The sequence below is a fragment of the Ischnura elegans genome, chromosome 7 (assembly GCF_921293095.1).
Source record: "Ischnura elegans chromosome 7, ioIscEleg1.1, whole genome shotgun sequence".
Classification (NCBI taxonomy): domain Eukaryota; kingdom Metazoa; phylum Arthropoda; class Insecta; order Odonata; family Coenagrionidae; genus Ischnura; species Ischnura elegans.
In genome coordinates this window covers 53,520,309-53,531,089 of record NC_060252.1, presented here as the reverse complement: position 1 = coordinate 53,531,089, position 10,781 = coordinate 53,520,309, and the positions used below count along the sequence as shown (strand labels likewise).

The window sequence follows — 10,781 nt, the reverse complement described above, 5'->3', positions numbered from 1 at the left end:
GAAAAATAGGAAAGGTGGTAATCACTAAGAATAAATTATTGAGTTTCTATATAAATTATTTAACAATAATTATTAACCCTCCGTCAGTGGCATCGCATTTCGGAATGCATTTTTTCGTACGGCATTTCACGGACACCATTTAGTAATGGCTAAAAAAAATACATGCCAGCAGAATTAACTGTTTTAACTCCAAAAAATTATTCATACAATATATTTGATTTCATTCAAGGGCAGCAAATATATGCATATAATAATGATGGAGATATTCATACTAGTGATAAAATACTTAATACACATTTTTTACAGCAATATATAATACTTTATTGGATACAGATTCATGTGTGGTGTGAATTACAAGTTCATCATATGGGTATTCAATTTTAATGCTATCTGGATATCCAACATCAGGTTGTGAAAATATGTCTAGTAAAAAAGTGTGAAATTGAATCATTTAATTTTGATGAAATGTTTACTAAAATGTGGTATAAAAATTTTAAACTCTATTTTTTTCATTTCAGATATCATTCGATTATTCCCAACTGATATTTTTTTGCCTGAAAAATAAGCCAGCAAAACTTGGGGCCGTATTCATAGTCGCGTCTTGATTGTTTACTTGAGACCGTCTTCATGAAGACCGCCTCAAGGCCGGGACACACATAACCGCACCGAGCCATGACCACCTAGATACTCATGAGTATTTAGGTGGTCATGACCGAGCCCGCGCCGACACACGGCCGCGGCACGGACGATTGTTGGTGACGGTGGTAGGAGAACACACTGGCCCGTCACTGCCCCGTGCGACGGCCGTCAGTATTGTCTCATTTCTGTTCCTAGCGTGGTGTGTTTTTTCTGATCTCGATCATGTTTTCAAACTTTCGGGACAGTGATCAAGCGGTGATTGCCTTGGCTCTAGACGAAGAGGAAAAAGAGGAAACTTTGAGGAGGCGAAGAAAGAGAACTTGGGTGGACAGTGCATAGAAATCAAGATCCATTGAGGGAGAATTTAATACCCTGTTTCATCGTCTCATGGATGATGAAATCAAGTTCTGGATATTTTCGAATGACAAAAAATACCTTCTTCTCCATCTTCTCCTCAACAAGCTCCAAGAACATCTGAAGAAGAACGATACTTTTTGGAGGAGATGTAATCCACTAAGAGAACGTCTGGCTGTGTGCTTAAGGTATGTGCCCATATTTGTGCGTTTTTAGGAGGTGTACATATATGTGTGTGTATTAATATATATATATATATATAACACACACACATGACCAAATATTCTTCTTTTCTAATTTCTGTAGTTTTGCATAATTGTATAAGAGAGTCATCAGTGGTAATAGAAACACAATTTCAAAAAATCAATACTTTAATTGCCAAATTTTTAATACTTAACATGTTAATATTATTATTTTTACAATTTAAAAAACGAGGCGTGATTCATCGTATGCACGGAAAGTGGATTCGTTATTTGTTGGTTGCTTTCGTTAAGGGAACTGTAATGAGGTGATTCATTGGTGAATGATGAACGCGTGGAGGAATCATTGCTGCCTGCGACGCTTTCATTTTTTGATAACTGCTTCAACTCAAAGTCTTGCACAGTGGTGAAAATTGAAGTTTTTGCCTGGTTTAATGGAATATCCATGCACTACATCATTAATGCAATATATATCATGTGGAATTCAATACAAATTGTTTCCTCTATATACAAGTAAGTTATTCACACAATTAAGTTTCAGTTTATCGGCACAGTTCAGGGTCTATCAAAAATTTCAGTGAGCAAATTAAAATCAGCTGATACGAAAACAATGATAACTGACACAACAGCACTTTCCACACGATTCACTATTGCTAGATTCACTTTTTCACTGCTGTTCCATCCATCCTCAAATTCACCATCACCTCCCTCTACTTTTTCCAAATATGCAGCTGAAATATCGATACTATTCCATCATAATACATGAAAGCACAGCTGTGACGTTGCCACCTACTTCATTTCCTAAACAGAGAATGAATACTGAAATTAGGGAGTCATATAATATATAGATACCCACACGGAAAATAGATATCTATAGATATCTATATTTTGTCTATTTTCAAATTACGGATAGATGTATATCTAATAGATGCCTATTAGACATCTATTAGATGTGCAGGTGACAATGGCTGGTTTTGGATCCATCTCCGAAAGTGTGTTTTAAAACGCGATTCTTGAGCTATGGAAGCGATTTAACATTTGATTAAGGGACATTTTTTTTGGTCCCTTACTCGATTGATTACGGACTTAAAAAATTTTGCGACGCGTAGAACCATGCCTGGCGACTATGCCAACTGTATCTATATTTTGTCTATTTTTATCTACGGGTAGATGTATATATAATAGTTGCCTATTAGACATCTCCCACACGGAAAATAGATATCTATAGATATCTATATATTGTCTATTTTCATCTATGAATAGACGTTTATCTAATAGATATCTATTAGACATCTATTAGATGTGCAGGTGACAAGGGGCGATTTTGGATACATCTCCGAAAGTGTGTTTTAAAACGCGATTCATGAGCTATGGAAGCGATATAACATTTGATTTAGGGACAATTTTTTTGGTTCCTTACTGGAGTGATGGCGGACTTAAAAAAATGTTGCGACGCGTAGAACGATGCGTGGCGACTATGCCAACTGTATCTACCTATATATTGTCTATTTTCATCTATGAATAGATGTATGATTCCATTGAATGGGCCTTAGTTTGGCTGTAATTAATTTATTTCCGAGTGTTATTTTAACAATTGATATAATATTTCAAAAAAGCACAATTTCCTCAATAAGATCTGCTGATGTAGTGGTGAGCGCGTTTGGCTACGGAGTGGGGAACACAAGTTTAATGCCATGTCGCGGTATTTTTTTTGTAGTTTTCATTTTGATCATACGGCGACAATTTTTTCATTAATGTTAATTGCATCAAGCATAGGCATGAGAAAATTTTTTATAGATATAGATAAGTATAAAACAGATAATTAAATATCTAATAGACAACTACAGTAGACATCTAATAGACATCTACAGTAGATGTCTAATAGACATCTACCGTAGATATCTATTAGAACTGCTGCTATTTTGACAATAATATATCTAATAGATATCTATGATAGATGTCTATTAGATAACTATTTATCTATCTGTAGATATCTATTAGATATCTAATAGATGTTTATTTTCTGTGTGGGAAACATTAGAAACGAAAGCTTCTAGTTCATACAGTAAAACGATATCGTCACGAGCAATACAATAAAAGTTGATACATATTAATTCTGACATGCAACAAACAGACTTCGAAGCCTAACACATTTAAGAAGAAGATCAAACATATTTAGCTTTCAATGATTATTTCGCATAGCATACATCTCACGGTAAAGGACCGATCGGATATAGGTAAATCATTGAATATTTATGCCCGATAAATCATCATTATAACAGTAAAATTATGACCTAACCCACCTGTCTGAAGCCATTGTGATATTATCAAAACAACAACAATCAGCTGATTTCCTAAACGAGATTTTCAAAGCGTATTATTTAAATCCACGGTTTAATATAATTTTTAAATGCAAATGAAGCAATTATTTGTAATTGCAAGTCAATATTCCATAAAATACAGAAAAATATATATAATATCTTCTCCCCCATTGGTTGCGCAAACTGTTCAGAAAGTTTTTCATACGGGAAGGGGCGGAGCTTCCAAATAGCTCGCGCAAGGAATAGCATGATGCTATTCCGAACAAAATTATTACTACACGTCATTCAGAATACGGGGTCGTTGCAATAATGACCCGCAGAATAGCATATGCTATTTTTTGCAACGCTTATCCATAATAGCAGCCTAAGTAGCCCCTGCTTCGAAGTCTATGGTACAACACTCTTCGAAAGGACTATTTTGGTAATGTGGAAGTTGTGGTCGTTTAGTAAAAGTGCTACTGTCTGATCTGAGAGAGTAGTACATATTACATCTTTTGAGTACAAGTGGTAATGAGTAAGTGACGATAACCACTCAATTTAAAGTTGGTAGGTTAATGAAATTTGGAGGGCGGAGGTGTTATTCAATCTTCATTTCACAGCAATCATGTCAAGGAGCAGTGATAAATGTTAGCAAAAAATGTTAGCTATCATTGTACCAGTCTACATAGTTGTGAAGTGACATATTCTGGAATTGGAAAGTTAAAGACAATGATTGTGTATATTTTTATGTTTTGAACATTGACGATTTACATTTTGACGAGTTAAAGGTGGTGTGCAGTGTTTTTGTGCATAAGAATTTGATTATAAAGGTAACTCTCAGGGGCATTGAAATTCCTGCTCATGATTTAAGCTGGGTAATGCCTTCTGATCTGAGGCTAACTAGATGCATCTAGACCATGGTCACAATTTGAAAATTTATTAGCACGTTATATATATATTAGCGTTCGAGAAAAAGAGATCGAGCAAAATACGGAAAATTCAGACTCTTACAAGTTAGTGTGTGAAAGAGATCTATTCGCCTTTGTAAATACAATACTTGTGTATCCTTGTAAATACAAAACTTATTGAACGAATAAAATAGCTCTTGAAAATGTACTAGTTTTCTTTTCCATAACTGTCTTTCAGGTCTTGCATCCGAGAAGCTTGCCTATCACCTGTTGCTTTAGTGTGTGTTTAAAATTTTACAACTCTTTCCTGATTTCAGATAAAATGTGCATTTCCTCTGAATAATTACATACAAATCCAGGCATTTCCCCGCGATCCTTAAGATCGCATCTGCAGAGTTCTTCAAAGGTAAGAAATGCGAAGTACTTACGGAACCTACTCTGAAACTCTTCCCAATGTTATTTATACATTATTTCGAAAGTTTTTCTCCACAATAATCATGCTTTCTAGACAAAATATGTTCAGCAGCGTAATCTCTGGCGTCTCTGCGCATTCTTTCCTAATTGCGTAGGCAATGCTTGGCTAAGAGAATCGGACCATCGTAGGACGGATAGGACCAAGGTTCTTAAAGTAAAGGTTGCCTCATTCGCGACTCGGGCTCCCATTGGCTTGACGTCACGGTAGACCCAACTTCCAGCGCCATTTCAAATTCTAGCCTTTCCGCGGGCCTAACTGCTTACCGCGGCGAGTTCTTGAATTTACCCTCTATCGAACACTATAAGCCGAATTTTAAATTGAAGGCCGATTTATGAAAATTATGATGATAAGATTTAAAAAAAGATAAATTCGTGTATTCAGACGCCATAATTTCCTGATGAAGTGATGAAATGGGAAGGTGTGCGAGTTGATTCCGTGTCCACACTTCCTTCCTGTAAATCTCAAAACACTGTTTTCCTTGCTACTTCCGCAATATAATTTAAACTTAGATTAATATGGCTGGGAGGAAAATACGAAAAAACCAAATTAGTTGCTTCAAAAAATTACAGTTCTGCAACTTTTTAAATAGAAATTATACTCGTTTTCATTCTTCGCCGGGCTTTGAAAATACAGACTGTCCCAAGGGTCGTGTGTCATTTTTGACCTGTAAATTTAGTAACTTTGCATGGAGCAATGTTCATTAAAATTAGCATATGTACTTATGGGAAAAGGTCCTAAGTTTTGTTGAGTGTAAAAATTTTTTTACAATTTTGACCTTTTGACCTCACAATGTGGGTCCAAACCAAAATTTGCCTTAATTTCAATGTTTAAAAAATCGAGATAGAAAAAAGTCTGAATTTCATTCACCAAGATGACTATTCTTAGGTTTTCGGACGTGTGTAGCGGCTTTAAAAGCCGCTACACACGTTCCGACCCGATCACCCGACACGACCGAACTACCCGACCATTCCTGTCGGGGCCAGCTCTACAGACGTCCCAACCAAATCACTCGACCCAACCCGACCCGACCAACTTACCAAATATTCCTCAGTACACAACGTGATCTCGTGGAGTGAAGTTGATTCTGGGTTGTGTTGGCCATGGCTCCGCATTTTTCCAAAAATCAAAAATTGGGTTTGGCTTTAGCCAATTTGGTCCTCATCGAGGATGTAAAAAAAAAGAGAAGAGTATGGGCGAAGAAGTGGCTGCTCAAGAGACGAAGTTTCACACACATGAATTTACTTAAAGAATTGGATGGAAATGATTTCCGAAACTATTTGAGGATGGACGAAATGTGTTTCATGGAGTTGCTGAGCAAGATCAAACCTCAAATTGATAGAAAAAATACAGTTATGAGGGAATGCGTGAGTGCTGAAGAGAGACTTGTGGTGACGCTCCGTTATTTAGCCACTGGAAGGTCGTTGGAAGACTTGAAGTATAGTGCTGCCATATCTCCACAACTGTTATCAAGAATAATACCAGAAACTTGTGAAGCTATTTACAACAGTCTGAAGGAATACAGAAAGGTAAGTACAATAAATGCATAGTAAAATATTATTTATTACCATGAAAAAATTCCAAATTTAAATATAATAATATCTTAAATTAATAATTACAATCAATTGCGTACACAGGTATACCACTGTTTAAAAAATCAGAAAATAGAACCTTTAAATTTATTACCATGAAAAAATTCCAAATTTAAATATAATAATCACTTAAATTAATAATTACAATCAATTGCGTACACAGGTATACCACTGTTTAAAAAATCAGAAAATATAACCTTTAAATTTATTACCATGAAAAAATTCCAAATTTAAATATAATAATCACTTAAATTAATAATTACAATCAATTGCGTACACAGGTATACCACTGTTTAAAAATCAGAAAATAGAACCTTTAAGAATATTAAAATTACATATTTGGAAACTGGAGAGTAGAGCTTTGTTGAATTTCTTCTGTTATCATTATTTGCTGAGTATTTTGATATGGGGTTTGGAGTGGAATGTGCTGAGGAATATTAATTTGTGGTGTTTGTGGCCTTTGATTGGAACTTGTAGAAGGGGAAGGAGTTCTGGGGTCTGAGGAATATTGGGTAAAGGTAGGGGAAACCGAAGGTGAATGTTGAGGGCGCATAGGGTACTGAAAATGCAATTGTTGTGATGGATATAAATTAATGGTGGAGAAAGGGGTGAGCTTATTCATTTTCCCGTAAAAAATTACTTCAGCGAATAATTTTTCCGCGATAGCTCGTTGAGTTGCCTCCAGTTTCTGCAGTTGGACTCCCAACGACCGACCGATGATCTCGCTTTCGCTTTCCTGGGTTGATAGCAGAGCTTGGACTGCGTCGATCATTTCCTCTTTTTTTTTGTCAAGACTTTTCCTAAATTTTTTTTTGGTGGCCCTGAACAGCTGGTGGTAATACAGTTGAGTCTGAAGGAGATTCTTCGCCTGGTTCACAATCGTCCTGAAAATAATCATACGATTTTTTCATGTTTCAGTTGCCAACATGTGAAGAAGAATGGAAAGAAGTGGAAAAATATTTTCGTCAAAGATGGAACTTCGATCATGCGGTGGGGGCTGTAGATGGGAAGCATATCGCTGTTCAAAAACCGCCCCATAGCGGATCCTTGTACTACAATTATAAGAAATTTTTCAGTAAAATACTGTTTGCCATCGTTAACGCCAAGTATGAGTTCATGTATGTTAATGCTGGTACTAATGGATGCGTTTCAGACGCCACTATCCTGAATAACTCTCGCTTTTACAAGAAGTTGTCAAATAATTCACTTCACTTACCACTTCCCTCACCATTACCAGGCACAAATAACTCTGTACCTTATGTATTTCTTGGCGATAGCGCGTTTGGGCTGAACAAACACTTCATGAAACCTTACCCACTTAAAAATATATCTCACGATGAACGTATATTCAACTACCGACTTTCTCGTGCAAGGAGGGTGGTTGAAAATGCCTTCGGCATCTTAGCATCTAGATTTAGGGTGTTTCATCAAGCAATTTCTTTGAGTGTTGAAAAAGTGGACATAATTATTTTAGCCTGCTGTGTTTTACACAATTTCTTATTGAACAAAAACCACCGATACGTAAATGAGTCATCATTTGATCGAGAGGATGTTGATAACATCTCGTTTCAGCAAGGTGAATGGAGACAATTACCTTCACTGGTACCACTCTGTCAATCTACCGCGAGGGAACGATATGAAGAAGGGAATAGAGTACGACAAATTTTTACACGCTATTTTAATAACGAAGGGAGAGTGACCTTCCAAGAACAGATGATTAGAGTCGGTCTCTAAGTTTTGCATTTATAATATAAAATAAGTACTTACGGTAAGTGGAGTGTCAATTGTTTCGCCTTCTTCCTCCAACGTTTCCGTCCCACTTGAAATCTGTGGCTTTTCAGAGAGAAAACTCAAATATTGGTAATACCACAACTTTGGCACGTATACGTGGTCGCTAGCAGCCCCGGTAGTTTCACTTGCTGATACCTGTGGCGTAACGATAAAGTAATAAATGTCATTGCTTCATTATATTTCACATTATATTGTGTTCTATTCATTAAATTTTGCAGTAATAATTATAACTACTTTGTTAACCTCAAAATTCATAGAATATTTACTAATAAAACGAATGAATGAAAAGATTATTTATCATTTCTTACCTTTTTTTCTTCTCTTTTGTATGCCGTTCGCATATTCTCCAGCTTCTTCTTTAAGGTTGATAATGTTGCATTTCCACTTGAGGTTTTATAAATTTCTAGAAGGGCATTATAAGCCTCGTTCCTCCTATCCCTATTGGAGTAATGGTCATCCTTCATATCCCATAAACACCGGTACTGTCTCCAGCACTCCAGCAATGCCACTGTCATAACTCTCTCTTCATTAGAAACTTGAGCCATTTTAGCACAAAACACGACCTCCAACGACCAAATCCAGGGGTAGACTGAGTCGGGTCGGGATCAGGAGTAGGGATGGGCAAAAATAACCGGTTTTATTTATAACCGGTTTTTTCAGAAGGTTAACCGAGTAAAAACCGGTTATTTTTCGACGCCGGTTAACCTGAGTACTCGGTTTTTTTTGGCATAACCGAAAAATAACCCAAGAAAAATAATTTGACTCCTGATTCCCGCACTCTCTCGCGAACCGTTGGAACTACCAGCACTTTGGCCGCTGCGGCCGCTGCCACTGGATGAGGTTTTCCTGCGCCTCTACCGGCCACAGAGAACATTAAAACCGGTATTTTTTGATGCAATAAAAAAACCTAGTGGCCGGTTAAAACCTAGGCCACGAGTACTCGTTGGCATAACCGATGGCAGGCGGGAGAGAAAAAACCGGATGAGGGAGTACTCGTTGGGGAAACCTATCGCTGTGGGAAGGTTTTCATCAATGGAAAAACCTAGTGGCCGGTTAAAACCTAGGCCACGAGTACTCGTTGGCATAACCGATGGCAGGCGGGAGAGAAAAAACCGGATGAGGGAGTACTCGTTGGGGAAACCTATCGCTGTGGGAAGGTTTTTATCAATGGAAAAACCTAGTGGCCGGTTAAAACCTAAGCGGCGAGTACTCGTTGGCATAACCGATGGCAGGCGGTTATGGCAGGTTACAGGTATAGGTTTTTTCAGTGCATATCAACTAGTAAAAACTGTAACGATATCGTTGGCGTTGGAGTAGCTATTGCGGAAGTTAAATGGATATGAAGTACATGAAATATTATATTGGTTTGCGAAAGCATGCCTGCCATGTGACCAAATTCAATAATACAAATATGAATATTAAAAATTCGGGGGGGAGCCGGTACCCTCTTAGCTGTTATTACAATCAGGATCGAAAGTGTCGTAGTTCCCCTTAAAATTTCGGGGGGGGGGGGGGTTGTTATGGACCCCCTAGCTTTTAATAAAATTATTTATATTCAAGCACAGTCATGGTTAGGGGGTTCTGTCCCCCCGGGAGGACCGTAATCTCGTTAGAAAATCTGGGGGGTCAGACCCCCTTATATCTCTGTTATGATTTTAGTTATGTTAAAGAATGTCTGCGACATCGGAGTGGCTAGGGAGTCTCAGGGGACCCGGCCGCCTATAAAAATTCTGGGGGGGGTATGGTGACCCCCCTAATTTTTTATGTTGATTTTGTTACTTTCAAGCACGGCTGTATCTGGAGGCGTCCTGGCCCCACAGAAGGGGTCGTAGTCCCCCTTAAAATTTCGGGGGGGGGGGGGGGGGGGTAATGGCCCCCCTAACTTTTTCGTTTTTGACTCAGTTACATTCAGGCACTGTCATATTTAGGAGGTCCGGCCCCCCCTGGAGTACCGTAGTACCGCTAGAAAATCTGGGGGGCGGGACCCCCTTAGCTCTCTGTTATAAATTTAGTTATGCTATATATCTATGCTATACATAAAGCATGTCTGCGACATCGGAGTAGCTAGGGAGTCTCAGGGGACCCGGCCGCCTATAAAAATTCTGGGGGGGGGGGTCCCGCCACCCATATTTTATAGCGGGATTACGGTCTTCCAGGGGGGGCCGGACCTCCTAAATATGACAGTGCCTGAATGTAGCTGAGTCAAAAACGAAAAAGTTAGGGGGGCCATTACCCCCCCCCCCCCCCCGAAAATTTATGGGGGACTACGACCCCTTCTGTGGGGCCAGGACGCCCCCAGATACAGCCGTGCTTGAAAGTAACAAAATCTACATAAAAAACTAGGGGGGTCATCATACCCCCCCAGAATTTTTATTGGCGGCCGGGTCCCCTGAGACTCCGTAGCCACTCCGATGTCGCAGCCATTCTTTAACATAACTAAATTTGTTACAGAGATCTAAGGGGGTCTGACCCCCCAGATTTTCTAACGAGACTACGGTCTACCCGGGGGGGTCAGAACCCACTAA

At 38.5% G+C, this 10,781-nt stretch overlaps 1 protein-coding gene across 1 annotated transcript; it reads right to left on the bottom strand.

Annotated features, from left to right (window-relative positions):
- Positions 1-7,254: 7,254 nt before the first annotated feature.
- Positions 7,255-8,862, bottom strand: LOC124162301. The gene is made up of 3 exons (XM_046538787.1): positions 8,565-8,862; positions 8,233-8,391; positions 7,255-7,349 (listed from the first exon to the last, which is right to left on the bottom strand). The coding sequence occupies exons 1-3, from the start codon at positions 8,799-8,801 to the stop codon at positions 7,266-7,268; spliced, it is 480 nt and encodes a 159-aa protein (XP_046394743.1). The 5' UTR covers positions 8,802-8,862; the 3' UTR covers positions 7,255-7,265.
- Positions 8,863-10,781: the final 1,919 nt, after the last annotated feature.

Coding starts and splice junctions, on each gene's coding strand:
- LOC124162301 (XM_046538787.1), bottom strand. CDS start 8,801: ATGGCTCAAGTTTCTAATGAAGAGAGAGTTATGACAGTGGCATTGCTG. Junction 8,392..8,564: donor ACAAAAGAGAAGAAAAAAAG/GTAAGAAATGAT, acceptor GTTACGCCACAG/GTATCAGCAAGTGAAACTAC. Junction 7,350..8,232: donor CAATTGACACTCCACTTACC/GTAAGTACTTAT, acceptor GATTATTTTCAG/GACGATTGTGAACCAGGCGA.